This window comes from Cyprinus carpio, chromosome B10, assembly GCF_018340385.1.
Source record: "Cyprinus carpio isolate SPL01 chromosome B10, ASM1834038v1, whole genome shotgun sequence".
Classification (NCBI taxonomy): domain Eukaryota; kingdom Metazoa; phylum Chordata; class Actinopteri; order Cypriniformes; family Cyprinidae; genus Cyprinus; species Cyprinus carpio.
In genome coordinates, this window is record NC_056606.1 from 10,931,710 (window position 1) to 10,953,477 (window position 21,768).

General features: G+C 36.6%; 5 protein-coding genes and 1 pseudogene across 6 annotated transcripts; 2 read left to right on the forward strand and 4 right to left on the reverse strand.

Annotated features, from left to right (window-relative positions):
• Positions 1–74: 74 nt before the first annotated feature.
• Positions 75–2,094, reverse strand: LOC109052022 (autophagy-related protein 16-1-like). The gene is made up of 6 exons (XM_019069500.2): positions 1,818–2,094; positions 1,694–1,736; positions 1,466–1,553; positions 639–712; positions 305–556; positions 75–221 (listed from the first exon to the last, which is right to left on the reverse strand). Exons 1-6 carry the CDS (start codon positions 1,903–1,905, stop codon positions 113–115), a joined length of 654 nt encoding a protein of 217 aa, XP_018925045.1. The 5' UTR covers positions 1,906–2,094; the 3' UTR covers positions 75–112.
• Positions 2,095–5,421, forward strand: med11 (mediator complex subunit 11). Of its 2 annotated transcripts, none has more exons than XM_019069509.2 (4): positions 2,095–2,233; positions 2,404–2,487; positions 4,775–4,917; positions 5,116–5,421. In XM_019069509.2, exons 2-4 carry the CDS (start codon positions 2,418–2,420, stop codon positions 5,257–5,259), a joined length of 357 nt encoding a protein of 118 aa, XP_018925054.1. In that variant the 5' UTR covers positions 2,095–2,233; positions 2,404–2,417; the 3' UTR covers positions 5,260–5,421. The 2 variants fall into 2 exon arrangements, with proteins under 2 accessions (XP_018925054.1, XP_018925056.1); XM_019069511.2 differs by having other exon boundaries at positions 2,097–2,233; positions 4,787–4,917.
• Positions 5,422–5,517: 96 nt separating this feature from the next.
• LOC109052033 (ribonuclease kappa-B-like) lies at positions 5,518–7,452 on the reverse strand. The gene is made up of 3 exons (XM_019069512.2): positions 7,262–7,452; positions 6,748–6,830; positions 5,518–6,178 (listed from the first exon to the last, which is right to left on the reverse strand). The coding sequence occupies exons 1-3, from the start codon at positions 7,337–7,339 to the stop codon at positions 6,034–6,036; spliced, it is 306 nt and encodes a 101-aa protein (XP_018925057.1). The 5' UTR covers positions 7,340–7,452; the 3' UTR covers positions 5,518–6,033.
• Positions 7,453–7,565: 113 nt separating this feature from the next.
• LOC109052040 (chromatin complexes subunit BAP18-like) lies at positions 7,566–11,705 on the forward strand. Its single transcript, XM_042732481.1, has 6 exons — positions 7,566–7,802; positions 7,881–7,975; positions 8,106–8,207; positions 9,488–9,717; positions 9,821–9,922; positions 10,824–11,705. The coding sequence occupies exons 1-6, from the start codon at positions 7,782–7,784 to the stop codon at positions 10,886–10,888; spliced, it is 615 nt and encodes a 204-aa protein (XP_042588415.1). The 5' UTR covers positions 7,566–7,781; the 3' UTR covers positions 10,889–11,705.
• A 1,194-nt stretch (positions 11,706–12,899) lies between these two features.
• On the reverse strand, positions 12,900–16,756 carry LOC109052021 (PPP2R1A-PPP2R2A-interacting phosphatase regulator 1-like). Its single transcript, XM_019069499.2, has 9 exons — positions 15,852–16,756; positions 15,625–15,709; positions 15,471–15,527; positions 15,214–15,260; positions 15,072–15,129; positions 14,928–14,995; positions 14,725–14,780; positions 14,079–14,163; positions 12,900–13,982 (listed from the first exon to the last, which is right to left on the reverse strand). Exons 1-9 carry the CDS (start codon positions 15,935–15,937, stop codon positions 13,865–13,867), a joined length of 660 nt encoding a protein of 219 aa, XP_018925044.1. The 5' UTR covers positions 15,938–16,756; the 3' UTR covers positions 12,900–13,864.
• Positions 16,757–17,870: 1,114 nt separating this feature from the next.
• Positions 17,871–19,524, reverse strand: LOC109052009 (annotated as a pseudogene).
• Between the last annotated feature and the right edge of the window lie 2,244 nt (positions 19,525–21,768).

Consider the following 21,768-nt stretch of genomic DNA (forward strand, 5'->3'; position numbering starts at 1 on the left):
AGCGTGTTTGCTCTCAGGTGTACTTACTATCGTGCGTGTGTGTGTAATTATCTCCAAAAGCATAGAAAAATTGCCAAAAACCGTCAAATTAACATCCATAGATAATCAAGTCCTAAGAAGGAGGTCTCTGAGTTTTGGTGTCCGTCGGTTTGTCGTCTGCACACACTGCGCGAGATCTGACACGATGCCGCTTCCTCAGTCGACCTGCCAAACGTTGCCATCTAGTGGACGATAAATTAATCGCAAAACAATGTGCAAAGTCATTGAGGAAACAGTAATGAAATATTAATAGAATTCCATTCACCTTTCTTGTGTTGCGTTATATTTATTAATCCTCTCGGCCTCCTCTTTCTTCTCCTCTAACCAGCGGTCGAGGAGCTGCTCGTTCTGGAGGTTTGCGGCCGTCAGCTCCTCTCTCAGTGAGCTGTGCTCCAGTCTCAGTGCTGTCAGTTCCTTTGATTGACACTCCAGCTGATAACCGTATTCATCTAGTTCAGCCTTCAGACTGGAAGCCCCCTGGGCCAATACAACCGCTTCGGCCCTGTAGCGGACAACTCTATGGCAATAAGACACAAAGGCCTATTAGGACTCCTTCTCTTGATGACTTTGTCATCTTTTTCAGGATGTGTTTGACCTACTGTGAGTGACAGTATTGTAACTCTGCCTCCTTCAGGTATACATTGCTAGTCAGATCTGAGATTTTCTCCTTGAGCTAGAATAAAGAGAAGAGGAAGGATATTCCATCGTTAGTATTAGTGATAGACTGTGGAAACTGATACATTATTTCAGAATTTTTTTAAGGAATAATGTTCAAAAGAACAGAATTTCTTTGAAACAGAAGTCATGTAACCTTATAAATGTCTTTGTTGTCAGTTTTGATCAATTTAATGCATGCTTGTTGAATAAAAGTGTAATTTATTTTTTTTACTTTTTCCCCCCAAACTATTGAATAGTAGTGTGTCAGGGTTTACACCAAAATATTAGGCAGCACAACAGTTTTTAACACTGATTATACTAAGAAAATAAATGTTTGCAGAGTAGCAAATCAGCATATAAGAATGAATTCTGAAGGATCATGTGACACTGAAGGAGGAAAATATATTCTAATATTAAAGTTACTTTAACTGTAATAATATTTCACAGTTCTTCACTGTATTTTTGATTGAATAAATGCAGCCTTGTTAAGCATAAGAGACTTATTTCATTATTCCAAATTTGCATCAGAATATATATTGGGAATTAATGTTGGAACAAATCTATTAAAAGTCTCAGTTAATGGCTTAATATGCTCAGAAACAAAAGAAGGTAAAAATAAATTTCATTTAGATTAAGTAACTTAAACCTTAGTTAAATATACAAAAAAACGTTATGAACAAAATCTCAAGATCTAGCAGGAAATAAAATATTAGTTTTAGCAATAAGGCAGTTTATTACTTATGTTTATTGTTATAAATATTACTCTCACCTGTTGATTAAGAAATTCCAGCTCATTCACTCTCAAATAAAGGGTGCCGCCTTCATCTGGGCATCTGGAACTTCCATTATCTTTGGAACTGAGTCAAATATGACAGTGAACAAAACAATAAATTTAAATGTATAGCAAGAGCATGTATCAGGTTATATGCATAATCTATTCCAATAAATCAAGAAATCAAATCAGTACTAAATAGGTGTCAGGCATTGTGTGTCTTACCTGAGTTTCATGTGAAAAGTCAGCATTTCCTCCAGCCTGGACACTGTCAGAGCATCCAGTCATTACTTAATCACTACTGATTGCTTGTTTCTGTACATTTGATAGCACCTGTAATAAAACTCACCCTTGTCAAACAGGCCAGAGAAAGGATCTCTCTGCCTGCAGTCTCTGTGAAACAGCTCTGCCCGCACGTGACTCTTCCAGGACTCCATGATCTGTGGTGGAACTCAGCTGGACAAATCACTTATTTTACACTCTTATCTAATTTATTATTACAGCGTTTTCACATTAGATATTACGTGCAGTCCTAGATAACTAATTTCTTTTGAAGATTTTCTCAAGATGTTTCGCAAATGGCTTTAATTACTAGTTAAACATCATCCATGTTTAGTTTTCTCTAACGCAGTCAGCGGGTTTCGCGTTCTGTTATTGTGTTCTTCTGCGGCTTCCGTAGTTCGCTACACACTGAGAGCGCTTTGTGTGCTGCAGTGACAGAATATCTCGTATAATTTAGTTACGGTGCATCATTATAGACTGGATGTAAGTAATTTAGTTTTCAAACGTAGAGATTATTGAAGTGTGTTTAGAATTTTTCAGCAAACTGCTGTATTGCTAAAGCGCGCGCGCGTGTTTGTCCGCCGTTGTTGATCATTCTGAGTTGAGCGCTTGTATTTTGTATGTTGATACTTATTTTCTCTTTTTTTCTGAAGGTTGTGTGTTCGGAATGGCTAACGACAGGCTGAGGGCGTTAGAAGATGTGGAGAAAGAGATAGCTTTAGTGTTGCAGAGCGCAGGTTTGTCACTTCATAAATGTATGCATGGATTTAACTTCAGCAATGACTCTGGATATACAGGTGCATCTCAGTAAATTAGAATGTCGTGGAAAAGTTCATTTATTTCAGTAATTCAACTCAAATTGTGAATTCGTGTATTGAATAAATTCAGTGAACACAGACTGAAGTAGTTTAAGTCTTTGGTTCTTTTAATTATGATGATTTTGGCTCAAATTTAACAAAAACCCACCAATTCACTATCTCAACAAATTAGAATACTTCATAAGACCAAAAAAAATAAAAAAAAAGTTGTTGGCCTTCTGGAAAGTATGTTCATTTACTGTACATGTCCTCATTACTTGGTAGGGGCTCCTTTTGCTTTAATTACTGCCTCAAGTCGGCGTGGCATGGAGGTGATCAGTTTGTGGCACTGCTGATGTGGTATGGAAGCCCAGGTTTCTTTGACAGTGGCCTTCAGCTCATCTGCATTTTTTTTTTTGGTCTCTTGATTCTCATTTTCCTCTTGACAATACACATAGATTCTCTATGGGGTTCAGGTCTGGTGAGTTTGCTGGCCAATCAAGCACACCAACACCATGGTCATTTAAGCTAATTTTGGTGCTTTTGGCAGTGTGGGCAGGTGCCAAATCCTGCTGGAAAATTAAATCAGCATCTTCAAAAAGCTGGTCACCAGAAGGAAGCATGAAGTTCTCCAAAATGTCTTGGTAAACGGGTGCAGTGACTTTGGTTTTTAAAAAACACAATGGAGCAACACCAGCAGATGACATTGCACCCCAAATCATCACAGACTGTGGAAACTTAACACTGGACTTCAAGCAACTTTTAGCTTCTCCACCCTTCCTCCAGACTCTAGGACATTGGTTTCCAAATGAAATACAAAACTTGTTCTCATCTGAAAAGACGACTTTGGACCACTGGGCATCAGTCCATTTCTTCTTCTCCTTAGCCCAGGTAAGACGCCTCTGACGTTGTCTGTGGTTCAGGAGTAGCTTAACAAGAGGAATATGACAGCTGTAGCCAAATTCCTTTACACATCTGTGTGTGGTGGCTCTTGATGCCTTGACCCCAGCCTCAGTGCATTCCTTGTGAAGTTTAATCAAATTCTTGAATCGATTTTGCTTGACAATCCTCATATGGTAGGGTTCTCGGTTGGTGGTGCATCTTTTTCTTCCACACTTTTTCCTTCCACTCAACTTTCTGTTAACATGCTTGGATACAGCACTCTGTGATCAGCCAGCTTCTTTGGCAATGAATGTTTGTGGCTTACCCTCCTTGTGAAGAGTGTCAATGATTGTCTTCTGGACAACTGTCAGATCAGCAGTCTTCCCCATGATTGTGTAACCTAGTGAACCAAACTGAGAGACAATTTTGAAGGCGCAGGAAACCTTTGCAGGTGTTTTGAGTTGATTAGCTGATTGGCATGTCACCATATTCTAATTTGTTGAGATTGGTGGGTTTTTGTTAAATGTGAGCCAAAATCATCACAATTAAAAGAACCAAAGACTTAAACTACTTCAGTCTGTGTGCATTGAATTTATTTAATACACGCGTTTCACAATTTGAGTTGAATTACTGAAATAAATGAACTTTACTGGAATCTGAGGGTGTAACAAAATCAAAATATTTAGAAAATCACTTTTAAAGTTGTCCAAATTAAGTTCTTAGCAAACCATATTACTAATCAAAAAGTAAGTTTTAATATTTTTTTAATGTAGGAAATTTACAAAATATCTATGTGAAACATAATCCTTAGTTAATATCCTAATGATTTTTATCATAAAAGAAAAATCGATCATTTTGACCCATACAATGTATTTTTTGCTATTGGTACAAATATACCTGTGCTACTTATGACTGGTTTTGTGATCCAGGGTCACATATTTATTCAGACACTGTCAAATTCTGGGATTTGGATTGTGATTGCATTGTCTTTAAATCATGACGAAATAGTATTAAATATGATAAAACATACAGAACTGACATCCCTGCTGACGAAAAGAAGCTAAAAACCAGCACAAGATAGATGGTTACTAAAGTCCTAGACTAGCCAAGCTGGTTTTAGCTGGTCATTCGAGGAATACCCTTTTAAAATCAGTAAACAGAGCATCTAGGCCAGACTGGGAGACCAGCAAACTGGATTAAGTTGATTGATTTGTTGTTTTACATTAAATTATGAGTTTTGTGACTGACACAAATATACATATTTAAACCTGATATTTACAGCTTTACAGTGATACTATTTAGCATTTTGTTTGTTTATTCAAGTACACAAATTGAATAGTAACAGTCTGTCTTTCAGGAACGATCGTGCTGGAGCTTTCTAAAGAAAAGGCCAATGCCAGTTTATTAGACCGACAGCTAAACCAGTTCCAGACCTCCATAAACAGAGTTGAGAGTGAACTGAGTGCACAGATCCGCTACCTGACACAGGTGTGTACGTGTGTTCACATCTGTCTGTCTGTCTATCTATCTATCTTTCTATCTATCTATCTATCTATCCAATAATGCTGTATACATGTATAAAACATATAGAACTGGAGGAAACCTCTATATGACTACCTCTGTAATGTGATGCACTAACTTCTTTTTTTCTTTTTTCTTTCTCTTCCTTTCTGTTATTTTGAGTTAGTGGCAACAGGTCAGCCTCATGAGGGATCGACATACTCGGCCAGAAAGGACTGTCAGATGGCCCTAAACCGTGCAGAATATGCCCGTGTCAAATTGGGAGAGCTGGGACACACCTGCGAGACAATGCTTGATCCGCAGACATAAGGACATATTAAATGGACTGTTGCATTGTAATAGCTGCCAGCTGACTTTATAAGTATCTACATGCATTAGAACCTTTCTGAATACCATCCACAAGCCAACAACGCTTTTTGTTCTTCATAATCTAAAGTAATTTTGTTTGACAAACTCAGTGATTTAAATGTTTCAGTTTTTTATATGTTTCATTTTTTTTTTTTTACTTTGATTTTTTATTTGTTTTATTTTTTCTTTTTTTATAGTTTGACAAAAGAACAATAAATGTTTTTTTTTTTTCATTAGTATTTTATTGAAGGGAACATAAGACTCTCCATTCACATATTTTACGTTGTTCATCACATGTGATAATATCAAGTGTACAGCACAAGTGTTGCAGGGTGTAATTCAATAAAATCATAGACATTTATATTACCACACATATTTTTAAATACTGAAATTCAAAAAGAAAAAAGAAAAACTCAAACATACACACATTCTACATGAACACCTCCAACTATCATATGGACTATTAAACTATTAAAGACCTTCTGCTAGTTTTGTTTATGTCATAGGGAATGTGGAGCCAAAGATCTGAATATCTCTGAAAAATATAACACATAACATGCATGTATCTGTGCATATATACTGTTTTACATAATTATTTCAATTTGTATTCATTACATTATCAGTATATCTAGTGTTTAGATTTTGACCAGCCAAATATATCCATTTAAGACAATGTAAGTCTTTTAAAAATAAATAATTATGAATAATTGCTGCTGAATTTGAAATTGTTTGGGTTTATGTGACCATGTACTCCTGGCGCTTGTTAAGGCGAACCTGACACAGAGACACAGCGCCAACACCTACGTAGATGGCAGCAGCAATGAAGCAGTTGATGCCAACTTGGTTGTAGAGTCCGTAAATGTTCTGCGGTGGATTCTTGCTGTTGAAGATAAAGTTCACAAGTAAACATCTGCATGTAGAAATGATACATTGTCTATTATACACTACCATTCAAAAATTTGGGGTCGGTAAGTTAGTAACGCTGTTGAAATTAGTCTCTTATGATCACCAAGGCTGCATCTATTTGATTAAATATACAATTATATTGTTAAATATCACAACTTAGGAGAACTATTTTCTATTTGAATATATTTTAATATGAAATTTATTCCTGTGATGTCAAAGCTGAATTTTCAGCAGTTATTGCTCCAGTCACATGATCCTTCAGAAATCATTCTAATATTCTGATTTGGCTCAAAAAACAATTCTTATTGTTATTATTAAAGGACAGCATTTATTTGAAATATATATATATATATATTTTCATCTCATTATAAATGTCTTTACAGTCACTTTTAATAAAATGGATGTGTCCTTGCTGGGTCAAAAAAATAAATAAATAAAAAATCCTTCTGACCCCCAAAAGGTAAATTGTCTAAATATATTTGATCAGATACCTCTCTAGAACATGACAACATTAATATTTAGAGATGGGGGATAGTAACTTACTCTTCACGGATGTCTTCCTCAGTAAAAGGAACATCTTCGATCAGCACAGCAGATTTCGCACTGAAGAAAATTCCCAACATTGACTGGAAAAAACCATCATAACAGGATTTTTATTAATATTCAATATTACGACATTCGGTGGAATTAATTATGGATATTGAAACCCAATAAATGTCTATTAAAATACACACGCACAAAGAAAAAGAAAAGAAAGAAAATGTTAAAAAATGTCATGCCAAATCGGTTAAGAATAGCTATTTAGGCCTTTAACGTTAACGTACATCCCATGATCCCAACACCTGCTGTTATTGCTCATATCAAGCTCCTGGTATATTCAGCAGATAAATACATGACTGAACAAATCTGTTTATGCACAGTTATTATAAATGTATGCCCTTTTCTATCAAAAAAAAAAGAAAAAAAAAAAAGATCTAAACACAGCAATATTTGTTAGAATATTCCTGTCGTTGTAGCTACAGCTAGCTAGCAATGTCACGATGGTTATAATCCTTACCAGCATAATGACACCCCAGGTGCTTAACACGATCCCACAGGCGGCCAGCTTCGGCCCACAGAATAAGAGCGACGGCATTTTATCCGAAATCGCCCACCGATTCTTCCCTTTCAAAACTAGGAAAAGGATGCTACATTCACTCTCGATCCAATCGACGGGATGTATATCGGCAGCACTCGGGTGTGTTCGACTAGTTCCGGAAGCGCATTCGACAGCGCTCGGCTATTTTCGTATGGATGTTGCGCAGATCGTGTGCAAGCATTTGATTGGCTATGCACTGACCAATCACGCCTGATATTCGAAGCGCATTGTACTCTGGGAACTTTTAGTTCGAACTATTGTGTTCCGTTCATGCCGATTATAGAGACTTTTTATTAGATATATAATAAAGATATAAAAGGTATATCTTCCTACGAAAGGTCACTGGATGACTCATTTTAAACCGGTTTGATCGTTTTAGTTATTAAGCGCAGCTGACTGAGACTCGACTGGACTGTTGTTGTATGTGTGTCACTCCAGCATGACTTCAGCTTCCACAAAGGTAAACATTTGCGTTGTTTTGCATGATAAATATTCTTAAGTAAGTGATCAATCAAAAGCACGTATAAATGTCACTCAGGTGGGCGAGATCTTCTCGGCTGCAGGCGCTGCTTTCTCTAAACTGGGTGAACTGACCATGCAGCTGCATCCAGTGGCAGACTCCTCTCCCGCGGGGTGAGATGGGCTTATGACCGCCTTTCCGCTCGAACTGCATCTTCTGCTGTATTTCAAATGTACCGTTGTTGTTTAAGCATAGTCGATATTGTATAACTGACTCTGTCCTTTTGCACACCGCTTCTCTCAGAGCCAAATGGACCGACACGGAGATCGAGATGCTGCGTTCTGCAGTCCGCCGTTTCGGTGAAGATCTGAACAGCATCAGCTCAGTCATAAAACAGCGGACAGTGTAAGTGTTTCTGAAGCTGCAGGTGTGACAGAGTTATAGCTGTGTAATTTAACATATTTAATTTAATTAAAGTTTTTTTTAATTACTAATATATATATATATATATATATATATATATATATATATATATATATATATATATATATATATATATATATATATATAATATTAAAATACTCAAACATTACTTATAATATAATTGAATTGTGTGGAATATAAAATGCATAATTTATGTGACAGCATCAGTATTCACATTTGTATTTTACATTGTCATTCAGTCAGTGTAACAATAGCTTATATACCAAAACATCTTGTCAGGCAAATTTAGAATAAGAATGATTAGATGACATTAATAGACTCTATTTAAGGATCGCAGTGCAGCCCCCCAAAACTAATTAACCGCAATTTTAAGTCTTTACCAATCTTTGCCACTGTCTTTCAAATAACTAAGTTTTAGCCATTTGTCAAAGACATTTAAAAAAAAATATATAATGAAATTTAGTATGATCACTTTTTCTTTTATACATTTTAGTAAGTACAGGTCAGAATAAGCATGTTTTTTTTTTTAATACATATATCTGTTATGCTGTATGTTGATGGAACATTATTTCACCCATATTTTGACATTTTATTTTCACAAAATTATTTACAATATTAAAGTAGACACTTGCATGTATTAATATGCTTTCTATGTATATAAAGTCTTTTTTGTCCATTTAAATGGATGTGGACACCGAAATGCCTTTGACCCATATATAAATATGAAAAAGAATGATATCAGAAGTCATTTATTTATTCTGGGAAAGTTATGTATGGTGCCATTTTACCTGTTGATGGCACCTGTGTAAAAAAAAAAATATATATATATATATATATATATATATATATATATATATATATATATATATATATATATATATATATATATATATATATATATATATTTATTTATTTATTTATTTATTTAGAAGAAGAATTCTGGTAATCAAACAGTGTCCGGTCCCCATTGACTTGGATAGTATTTCTTTCCCTGCAATGGAAGTCAATGGGCACCAACAACTGTTTAGTTCTTCAAAATTCTTCAAAATATATTATTTTGTGTAAAGAACATATAATAAGAAAGAAACTTACACAGGTTAGGAATGACACGAGGGTGAGTAAATGATGACAGAATTTTCATTTTTGAGGTGAACTATTCCTTTGAGGAGGACATCTTCCCCCATCTTACCCTAATGCACCACAAAAAAAACTTTGTCTCTCTTTTTCCTTTCGTCTTGTAGTGCCCAGATTAAGACCACAGTGAAAAGGAAGATGTATGAGGACAGCAGGGTACCTCTCACTTCAGAGTCGCCTAAAAAAACCATGAAGAAAAGCCCAGTGACGCTACCGCCGCCTCCTGCATCAGTCGCCCCGTCTGTTATCGCTGTGCCGACCTCAAAGGTTGTTGTGACATCTGGATTGCAGAGTTCTTCATCTTTACAACCAGCAATAAAGAACCCTAAACCAGCAGGTGACTCGATTTCAGTGAAAAAGGATAAATAATGAAACAGAATCCAAGCAGTGTGGTTATATGTCTGTCAGTGCACTTACACGGTTTGGCTGTCTATTATCAGATGTGACTCTGAGTGCTCTGAATGACTCCGATGTGAACAGTGATTTGGTGGATATCGAGGGGCTTGGAGAGGGTTCCACTAAAAAACCAAACTTTGACCAAGGTGAGTCACGTTTTGAATGCATTGAAGGATAGAAATGAAAGAAAATGAAATGAAAATTCTGCCATCACTCACCCTTGTATCATTCAACTGGAAAACAGGGTTTTTGCAGGTCTTAAAAAGTCTTAATTCACCCCTCCACAAATGAAGTAATGGCATTAAATCTTGCATGCACTGCAAAAAAAAAAAAAAAAAAAAGAAAAAGATTATCTTCCTCTGTATTTTTGTCTTTTTTTCCAATACAAATATCTAAACATCTTGAAAGCAAGATACATTTAATTCACATGCAAAATGAAGATAGCTGGAGTCTTGTTTTCTGAGAAATTGAACAAAATTAATTAGGTTTATGCCTAAAGCAAGTATAAATATCCATCAATGGGGTCAGAAAATGTTTTCCATTTAAATGAAGTTGCTTTGTCTGAGCCCATTGATTTAACAATCTACATATTTGCTTTTACAAATACCTTGCAGAAGGTAAAGTAAAAGTTATTTCAATATTGTAGTTTAACACTATATTCAGTAATGGAAATATGTTGGAAATTTTTTTTTTTTTTTTTTCAAAATGCTGATGCATACTTATTGTGTGCTCCAAAGACACATTTAGAGAATTTATTGATGTATTGTTTCCTTTAATTTATTGCATAAATTTTCTTTAATTTGTCTTAAATGTACCTTAAAGCCTGCAGAAAACATTTATTCCATTCATTATAATTGCATGTAAAAGAGTGACAGTATTATTTCATTTTTTGTATGCATTTCCTGCATTTTTCTTGTATTATTCCAAATTGTTTCACAAATACTGATATCACCACATGGTGACATAATTTTCATTTCGAGGTAAATGAATGCATAGGAACAAAGTGTGTTGATTAAATGTTACATTTTCTTTCTTTTTTTCTGGCAGAGAGCTTGAATCTGGACTCCAGTCTTATAATGAACTCCAGTGACCTGCCTCTGCTGTCCCGCTGATCTTCACTTGTCAGTCGAAGTGATATTCAGGTGCAACGGGGGGAGCAGAGATGATCAAGTTTGATCATTGCTGTACACCTCTACCACCTTTTCTGCTGTGGCCTCGAACAGCACCAGATCTGTACTACATCGCCAACCATTCTCTACCCATGTCAGTGAAAAAAACTCCATCCTTAGCTCTTATTATGCAGCAAAAATAGAAAATGATTGGTTTGTGTTGTGTGATCTGATCTGATCTGTCCACAGCTGAAAAGGGGTTTACAGGACAGTGGTCAAACTACTTGTAAAAATACTTCCTCTTTTTAATTATTAGGCCCTTTTGGCTGAAGTAAAGCTTTGTGAAGTGAAGCGAGATTCTGCTTTTAATGAAATTTTGGCAGCACAACATCAAAAATAGTTTCAGGAAAATTGGACCATTTTCTTCCACTGCCACTGTATATTAGGTACAGCTTCTATTGTATGTATATATATGTATATTATTTTTTACCATTACAGATTAATTAAACCGGTCATTTCAACAGCAAACATAAGACATGCCTGCTTAAATTTCATATGAACAAATCGTCCTGTCATACAATTTCTTGGCTTGGCATAAAAAGACAGCATGCAAATCAATAAAATGAGTTTTTATTAGGATCTTTTTCATAAGAATATATGGTGTAATATACATTTTATGGTAAATGATATTTCTTCTCTGATAAATGGACATTCATCATGGGCGACCAAGAGGGAATAATTGTACTTTTGCTACCAATATGTCAAAAAATATCCATCTTTCACTTAATTTTTTCTGGCTTCCAGAATATATTTACAACTTACAACAAAATCTATCGGCTTTGGCATTTCTTTACATTGTTTTTCATGCGGTCACAATCCATTTAGTTTCTTCACAACACACCTCTCAATCATTTAAGGAGAACAAAGAAAGAACAGCTCGTGATTCTCTCTCTATGACAAACAGAACCTGTCATAGTAAGTGTATGGCAAATCTAAAGTAAAATACTAATAATGGTACTTATTCTACATTATATAAATGATTCAGAACAAACAGCTGTCAAGTCTTCCATTCAGGTTCTTGATAAATACCTGGAACTGATTATCCCGATGAACTTGACATACTAATTCCAGCAACTTTAATGCATATTGCACATTTGTAATCACTTTAAAAGACCCATAAACATTGGTATAAACATTTGAAAACTCAAGGACCCCAACAACTGCGAATGACAGTGCAAGTAACTTTGGAATTAAAACTTCAAGACCCAAAACCTTTAAGGCATTATTACTGAATTAAAAACGAAATGAGTAAAAATGAAAGGCAATGACATTATATCGAGGAATGAGCTGTATTCCTCCAGATATATGAATATGGAAACAGAAGAACGGCTTCATATGTCTGATGTGCAACTTTAGAGACCAACAAGCTGCCGGTGTCCATGCAATAAAGACTTTGGGAATCAAGAATTATGACAATGAAGTACATACTGCTACCAGAGCCTGTACACATTCATAAATAACAATGTAACATGCGCCACAATCAACATCATTTGCATAATGCTGTGAAGTATCATGGTAGATTTGCTTTAGAAGGGCTTCCAGTTCTATTAACCGCAGCATGTCACTTGCTGGGTAATACATTTTCTAATTAAAATCCATCCACAATTAAAGCCACAATCCAGACTTGGTGCTTTTACACAAAAATCAGATAGACTTCAAAGATCTGAAAATATTTCCCAAGTGAAATGACTCAAGCATTACAAAACGAGACCCCCATTACAATAAAAGTAAATATGATCCCACTCATGTAACAGCAACATTGATATCTAACACTGTGCAAATAGTACAAGAGGAAGAGTATGATATCCACTGAAACTGTGATTGTATCTATGTAGAAATGGTTTATCGTGTTTTGTAATGCAACAGCTCATCCCTTGCAAGTATCTTAAGTCCTCAATTTCTGGATACTGTTCATGTTATGTTATGGAGGGAAAGTTTGTTTGGGTGTGTTTAGTTACTGAAAAGCATCTTGCCTCAGACGGGATACATTCTAGGGCTCTAGGTCAGTTTTCAATGTGGACTTTTAACTAAAAGTGCTTAGCGTATACAACAACGGATTGTAGACGTGAAGTGAGACATCTAGTCTTTACAGTACGTTTTATTTTATTTTATTTTTTCAAAGTATCGATAAGCGAATCAAAATATGGGAGTTGCCTGAATGCGCTGGTATCGTTTCCAATGATTTAAAGAATTTTTTTCAAACTCAAAAAGTTCAGTCCAAGCTAAAAGCTATATGGAAAAAATAAACATTTTTACAGACATCAGACCCCTCGAAACACAAGATTAATACCTACCAAAATAATATTCGATTATTCACATATTTATATACATTTATACAAAAAGTTGACATCTATGGTCAACTGATTTTAATACTCTCTATTCCTCAGTCCTTTTTTCTACACATTCTGGATGTTTTACCAGAACATTGGACCCTGTTAATGGAAGCTGAAGATGTACCAAAATACAAAAATGTTTTGCCACAACTCGAGGAAAACGAAAAGGAGCAAAACTGGTCTTTCTTTTGAGTCTGTACACTAAGGTCTTTGTGTCAGTATTCGCCAGGTTTCAACTACCTGAACACTTTCATTGCAAATGTGTTATTGCAGATACTATTTCATATATACAGCAAACAAAGTTCCATAATTATTCACAAATTACACGATAGCCTGCAGCATCCACGTTGACATGTCAGATACATCCAGAAGATTTTGTCTTCTTATATTGCATCTTGATACCAAAGTAACAACTAGTTTGAATTTCCTTCAGAAGTGATTGAGCTGAAATACTCTATTCAAAGCACCAAATTAAAAGCAGAAAACAAAAAGGGATAGAAATGAGATTAGGCTGAAGTTTGGTCTTCATTTTACAACACCTTGCATCCGAAGCTCTACAAGGTGATGATGTGATGAATACTGGGGTTTAGATGCTGGGGTGGTGGGAGGTGAAGGGGGGCGGAGGGGAGAGGGACAGGGGGGTGGCCTGGGTGTTTGAACCAACAGGAGCAGTCCCAGAAGAGGAGTCCACTGGCTGGGAAACACTGTATGTATGAACAGATTCATTAAGTGCTGAAGTAGATCAAATAATGGGGCATGAGATTTTGTTCTGTTTATTATTTAAGCATCATAAGACTCACCTGACTGTGTAACTGGTTATGTGAGCAGGGTCTGTGACTCCAGCAATGAAGAGCTTTTTGGGCGGACCGTCCGATTCCACTCCACCTGAGTAGAGGAAATGGAGAAACTGATTAAAAGATGGGCATTTTAATACATTTAGTCATTTAGCAGACGCTTGTATCCAAAGCGACTTACAAATGAGGACAATAGAAGCAATCAAAATCAACAAAAGAGCAATATAATATAATACTGGAACTGAATGATGCTGCCTGAAACAAACAAACAGCATCACTAGTAGCTCGATTGACAAACTAGTTGATTCTTTTGAATAAATCAGTCAAAATGACTCACTAAGTTTATGATGACATGTGTTACATGAAATTAATATATTTCATAATATTACGGTTTTACTGTATTTTTGATAAAATAAATACAGCCTTAGTAAGCAAACCTCAAAAAAAAAAAAAAAAATTAAATCTTACCAGCCCCGAACTTCCGAATGGTAGTACTTTACTTCATACAAAAAGATACTACCAATAAAATATTTAAAGTTCTACCAATAATAATTCTTTCATTGTATTCATTAAGATTCCTATCCTTTCTGATAAGTTTCTAATATTCTTTTTCAAATGCATTTTGAAGAAACAGCAGGTTATAAATCATTACCTTTCCTTTTCAAAGGTGCAACTGATGGCCATCTCACTCCAGAGCTCACGGATCCTCTGTTCATTCAAAAACAAATCAAAACCTTTGTTCAGAAGAGCTGTTTGTGTCTCTTTCTATTTTGAAACAACTAAATATGAGACCGAATTGACATTTGAAGGCTCTACATTCTAATACTGTAGTTTTATTCATTAACTCAGGCCTACCCTCGAAACCTTCGAGTTGGACTGGGTGAGGAATTAGGAGTGACACCGCTGTCCTGGGAATGGAATCCCTGCATGGGACACACAGAGTGAGGTGAATAACAAGAACGACAGTGGATTGAAACTCAAACAGAGAGAAATACTCACTGGAGACAGATGGTCATGCCAATGACTCGCAGGAGGGAAGTGAACAGCAGGCGAGGCACTTAGATGAGAGAAAATCAAGTTAAAATATGTTCATATCTTGATAACAACCCTTTCTTTAATGCACAATTTTGTGTTTGGTTACCTTAGTCTCTGTAAACTTCCTCTCAAAGTGAGTTCCATATTCTCAATCTGGACGACAAACATTGTACAATAAAACATCACTTGACTGAATTAATGTTTCTTAAGAAACAAACAAAGTTGTGCCTACTAATAAATATCTTAACAAAACTACAATGGATTTCTTTTAATTTTAAAGTAAATACATGCAACAGGTACTCAACATACTCATGAACTCATTACTGTTTAAAAGCATCACAGAATCGATTCTTTAGTTCTCACCTGTCTCTTGTGTTCGGATCTCTCACAAGACAGCGAGAATGGGGACAGAGGAAGGATCTGTAACGCAAATGAGTTATTTAAGTTTATCCAAAGTTTTTTTTTTTAGCAAACTAAATGCCCAAAACTGATTTTCACAAACCATCTGAACACTCACCCGTGAGGGACAGCTCGGGTTCACAGAAACGCTGCTCCGACGATACCGAGCCGAACTATTAGAGCTGAATACTGTCGTCCCATCACTGCAGCACCAGCAAACAAGAGTTTAGAGTTTAGAAGAATGTTTTGGGATTAAATTATTTATCTACGTGATTCAGTAGTGTGTATTACCGTTTTAAATTAATTCCCAAGTTAATGAATATTGGGTTGCAGCAGTTCCCTCACCTGACGTTCGTGATCATGGGGGCGCTGTTGGACCTTCGGAGGGCTCCTCCTGCGCCTGCGCACTGGTCCACCTCCATCCTCTCCATAGCTCGTCCTCCGGCGCCGGGACTGCGCGTCACTCACGGCCGGCCTGAACGCGACCTGACGCGGCCTTACCCCCAAATCTCACCCGGAAAAAGCCCGACCAGCAGGCCTCACGCCAAAATACCCGATCCAATTTAACTGAGTGGACTGCTTTCCCGTGTCTAACGCATTTTGTTGATTTTTTTAAACGAAATAGTGTCGGCTTGATACACTAATTTAAAGAACAGCTGTGAGCTCGAGCCACAACTGGTTTATCGGATCGCACACAAACTTAGTATAAACTCCTCAGGTTGATTTCGTCAGCGTAAACATGAAGCAAATACAGTTATTACTGTGCATTAAAGAGACTTTTCGTATTCAGTCCACAAGTAAAGTATATTCAGCACTATTTTCAGTGCAAAGCCACTAACTCGACAAGGTCCTTCGGCTTTTTAATCCAATTCAACTTATCCGAACAGAGCAAATAAAACATCGAAAAGCAAAAACAGCACATAAGCGAATTAACACGGATCAAAATGGTCAGAAGATAAGCTTTCGGGTCTTTTCGGCCAAATGTCGTGAGAAAGGTGAAGCTTTCTGTCACGGCTTATTTTTTTCAAGTTTACCTGCTAGTTTGTAAAGCAGTCGGAAAAATGAGCGAACACCATCCTGATCAAACATGTGATCGTCGGCTCTGTCGGCGAAGGCATCCTCAGCTGAAAGTGTCTGCTGATACAGTCTGAAACACGGGATACATTAAAAGTTTTCGGTCATTTCTTAATTTAGAAAATAAAACATATTTCCCGCAACCAAATAGAGATTGTGCATCCCATTGTACAACAGCGCCTCGCTCTGGTAGACCAGAGAAGTGCACAGAGATAAAGCACTGTGCTCAGGAGAAGTGAATATGTGGCGTGCAACTATTTACTGCGTATTCTTTTGCCAATTATTCTGGCCTAAATGCAAGATATATAGAGTTTGCTTTTGAGATGAATCTGATTAAAAGAAAGGGTAATGCGTTTAATGAAAGAAAAAACGCAAACATTTAAGGTTATTTTCACTGAGGATTAATCCACAAGAGTCACCTTGGGATGCATGAGTCATACTAAACCATCATACATCAGTAATGCACTTAAAAACTGTATTTGGACAAGGAAAACGTGTATATAAAGTTTAATTAAGCTTTTGATGTTTGTAAATGTAGTATATATATATATATATATATATATATATATATATATATATATATATATATATATATATATATATATATATATATATATATATATATATATTTATGATTCCTAATGCATTAACTAATTTTAACAAATCAAATCAACCCCCTTGTAAAGGGCTATCAAGTAAATTCTGTCAATGTTAATTACATTATAACAATACAATTTCATGGTAAATGTTTATGGATTTTACACTCTTACATATTCAAGATGAATCATTTACCATAATCGTAGTGAATTCTATCATAACATTCATAAAACAAATATCCACAGTTGTTTATGAAGTGGTGTATTCAAGCCTAATCACAAGTAGTCTGAAAGTGTGTGTGTTTAACAAGGTAAACATCAATTTAAACAAAATAAAATGAAGTTATGTATACATATATTTATTCTATCTGTGTGAACAATATTCATTAAAACAAATGTATGGCGTTGCTTATGAATCAGTGAATGTTTAGGAATTGCAATTCAAGCAGAAAAGAAGCATGGTCATTTACAATGACAAGTTTCATTTGGAAAAAGTTGTTTTTTTTTATTTTTAAGATACATTCAAATGAGTTTTTATTCACTACAGGATCTTTATTAAATTGTAAAAGTATGTGCAGTCCGACAGTTTCAGGATCTCGACAGCATACAGGTCATATTAGTCTTGCTAATAGTGTGAGCAAATCGGTTTAATTGTCACAAGATGTCAATTAGTAACTTTCTGCTTCCTGTTTCTTTTGTATATTATTCTGGCCTGTTGACTGTACTTTACTTCTAGTCAGTCAGCAATTAATAACTTATTTTGTGCATAAGAAATGCCAGTTTTATACTTTCATAAATTATGATTTCAATATTATTTACTGATTACATTTATCCAAACTCCAAAAACATGATGTTTAAAAGAGATACTTGGTCACAAACTAGCATAAAACATACAGCAATACCCAAGATTGTGTGAAATCGCTCGGTAGCATCAATGAATAATAAATAATATGAAATCTAGAGCATTAAAAGTAGGTCTGTCCCACAGAGACTGTGCATTCCTGACCTCATCTATGTTATTCCTGAAGATTTCGAGTCACTTTCATGAGCTTCCTCTGCTTTATGTGAATTGCCTTGCTCTTGATCCACAGCCTCTTTCTGTCCTCCAAGAATCTGTAAAGGCCGAGCAGGTGGGTGTTGTGACTGGTGCTGGTCTGTCCACAGCAGGCTAAGCTTTTGTCTCCTGTTAAGAAATAAAGGAGTGCATTGAGCCAGGAATTGCAGGAAGCCAGCGGCCGAGTGATCTTGTAGCAAATGGAAACCATCCGCATGGTTTGGCACTCGACGGCCTTAGTTTCCTTGAGGATGAGGAAGAGCGTGCGTGTGATGTGGAAGGGCAGGAAGCACAGTGCGAACAGGATGGTGATGGTGATGATGGTTTTGATGGACTTGCGCCGCCTGTTGAGGTACGGTGCATGTTGAGAGCCAGAGATGGACACGGACGTCCTGTCTTTGACCCCTTCGACCCCTCCGCACATTCCCCCTTCCTCTTGCACCTGTGGCTGGGAGTGAAGCGTTTGGAAGATGGTCCGCACCACCTGCGAGTAACACCATGCAATGACGATAAAAGGGAAGAAGAAGCCCAGAAGGTGTAGAACGATTCCATAAGGCACGTATTCGGAGAACTCACTATCAATTGCATCATCCCAACAGTTCCTATATACCTCCACCTCGACTCTTCCAGCATCTCCACTACTTTCCAACCAAGAATCGGTTCCTTCGATTTTCCTCAGAACATCTCCTGTTTTGGCAAACCGGACGATTGGGCATGTAAGGATGAACACTATGACCCAAACAGTTGCGCAAATGCCCCTAACCGCCCGCTTGCTCTCCAAAGCAATGTTTCTGATCGGATGACAGATTCCCATGTAGCGATGGACGGATATACAGGTGAGGAAGAAGATGCTGCAGTACAGGTTGAAGTAAAACAAGAAACGCACCAGCCTGCACATGAAGTCTCCAAAAACCCAATGGTCACGCATCACGTAGCTGGCCACGAGGAACGGCAGCGAGAAGCTGTACATCAGATCCGTGGAGGCCAGATTGACCATGTAGATCAGCGAAGTGTTCCACTGACGGCCGCTCTTGCGGGACCGCAGGAGGACGGTGGAGTTCAGGACGAGGCTGAGCAAGAAGGTCAAGGAGTAGCATAGAGGCAAGATGATGTACTTGTAGGACTCGTCGATGCTGCAGCTGTGCGGTGTGCTGTAGTTATGAGCATCTGGCTGCAGTGATACGTTGGAGATTGAAGTCGTGGTCTTCATGATCAGCTGTTACCACAGAGCCACATCACTGTCTTCTCGAGACCTCTTCAGTTCAATCTAGAAGCTCCACGTTCTTCAACTCTCAGGATATCCTGTGAGGACATCGCTCCAAAATGGAGAAAACGGAGGAACGTTATATAGTTTTACTGTGATTGCACTGTAAATCTGCACTTTCTTGTAGTCCGTCCTATAGTTTATTTCCAAGCAAACTGCAGGTTGACCAATGACTCAGTCCTTCAACTTTATCTGTCTATAGTGCTGAATCGGCCTCTTCTGGTCTATTACCCCATCAATCAGTAACAAACTATTCCGTAAACCCTTCATTCATCTTTCCATCCCCCATTTTTTGAGTCCCATGTATTAGAGGAGTTCTTTCGCATTGCGGTTTTTCTTCACACAAATTAAGAGGTATCAACACGCGCCACTTCCTGACCCAGCTGACCCCGTTTGCAATGAAAACTGCGAAGCGTGTGCATTAAGATGCCTAATTTATGGCTAGACATGGCTGTTGCATTCATCTATATGCATAGTGCCTACATAACATGGAGCAGTAATGACAAAGTCTCCATGTTTGGTTCATAAAACCCTTGAGTTTGTTTAATGGATATGCTTGTGTACTACAGAGGCAGTTTTGGTATTACAATATCATGTGTCCTTGCAGGTATGTTCCAGTAAATAATTAATTCCCATTCATTCAGACAAGAAATGCTGGTCGGAAACCCAATCCAGCATGCAGTTTAACACAAAACCGTGCATATCGATTATAAACACCTTGATTTGATTATTAAAAGTTAGAAAATGTAAACTAGAAAAAATGAGATTGAAATGACTGGATAGGTCAAGCTTATACATTTAAAGCTATTTTCTTTTTATAGTATTAAAGCAAAGTTTGTTCTGATACACGCAGACCATTGAAAGTAGATCTAAATGAAATATCTTACCTGCTTAAAGGTCAAGAAAAAAAGGTAACTTGAATGTGCAGCCAAAATGCATTCATTTCTTCACGCATTTGATAAAAGGTCAGGACGAAAAGTTCAGTACTTTTTGCTGCACTTCTTGAACTACAGTCTCTGTGTACAAATTACTTTCTCAGTTTGGTATCCAGATCTGCTAGGTTTTACTAATCACTTCTCAATCAGTAATTCTGTGTGCTTTCTTCTTTTCTCTCTGGTCTCTGTGCCCTCTCTCGCTCCCTCGCCGTTCACTGTGCATGAATGGTCAGTCAGCTAAGCATTTATGTACAGCAATCTAACTGAAACACACAGGTTGTTATGTAAAACATACCAGGGCTAAACAAGTTTTGTCTTATGAACCCCTATAACCCTCACCAGTAACACTCGAGTAGTCATTTATTAACATCAAACCAAATATTTTTTTCTATTTACTAATATTATGCTATTTATAATATTGCATTATCATTAATGGAATAATTTACCCAGAAATTAAAATTTGCTGAAAATGTACTTACCATCCGAGATGTAGATGAGTTTGTTTCTTCATCGAAACTGCAGTGAATGGGTGCCTCAGAATAATAGTCTAAACAGCTGATAAAAACATCTCAATAATCCTCAAGTAATCCACACAGCTCCAGCCCATCAATAAAGCTGTATTAAGGCAAAAAGCTGCATGTATGTAGCAAACAACTAATTTAAGGCATTTTAACTATACCATCACTTCTGGATTATTGTGATGTTTTTATTAGCTATTTGAACTCTCATTCTGACGGCACCCATTCACTGCAGAGGATTCATCGGTGAGCAAGTGATGAAGTCCATTATTAACATTTCGTGTAACAAATCCATCATAAAGGAAATTTAACTGTAAACTCTCACATCTGACCAAAATACAAATCCATAATCCATAACAATGAAAAAATTCATCCCCTGTAGTCATTTCACATCAAAATTAATCAACATTTAAGATTTTGGCTTGTAAATGGTGCTTGGTCTGTGCATATTTCTCTCCTGATTCAGATGAGACAACTTTTTCATGGAAGAAATCAATATTATGGGTAGAGGACTTGTATTTTAGCCTGAAACAACAGTATGAAGTTTGTGTGGATTATTGTGATGCTTTTATCAGCTGTTTGGACTCTCATTCTGACGGCACCCATTCACAGCAGACGATCAATTGGTGAGCAAGTGATATAATGCTTATATAATATAATATAATGATATAATCAGCAATTTTTCATTTATGGGTCACTTTAAATCAATACTATTGGAGGGAAGAAAGTCAGCAAACTACACATTTATTCATACAAGTGCATAAAAATGTGCATTATTTTATCTATTATTTATTTTTTCATCATTGAAAAAATACCACAAC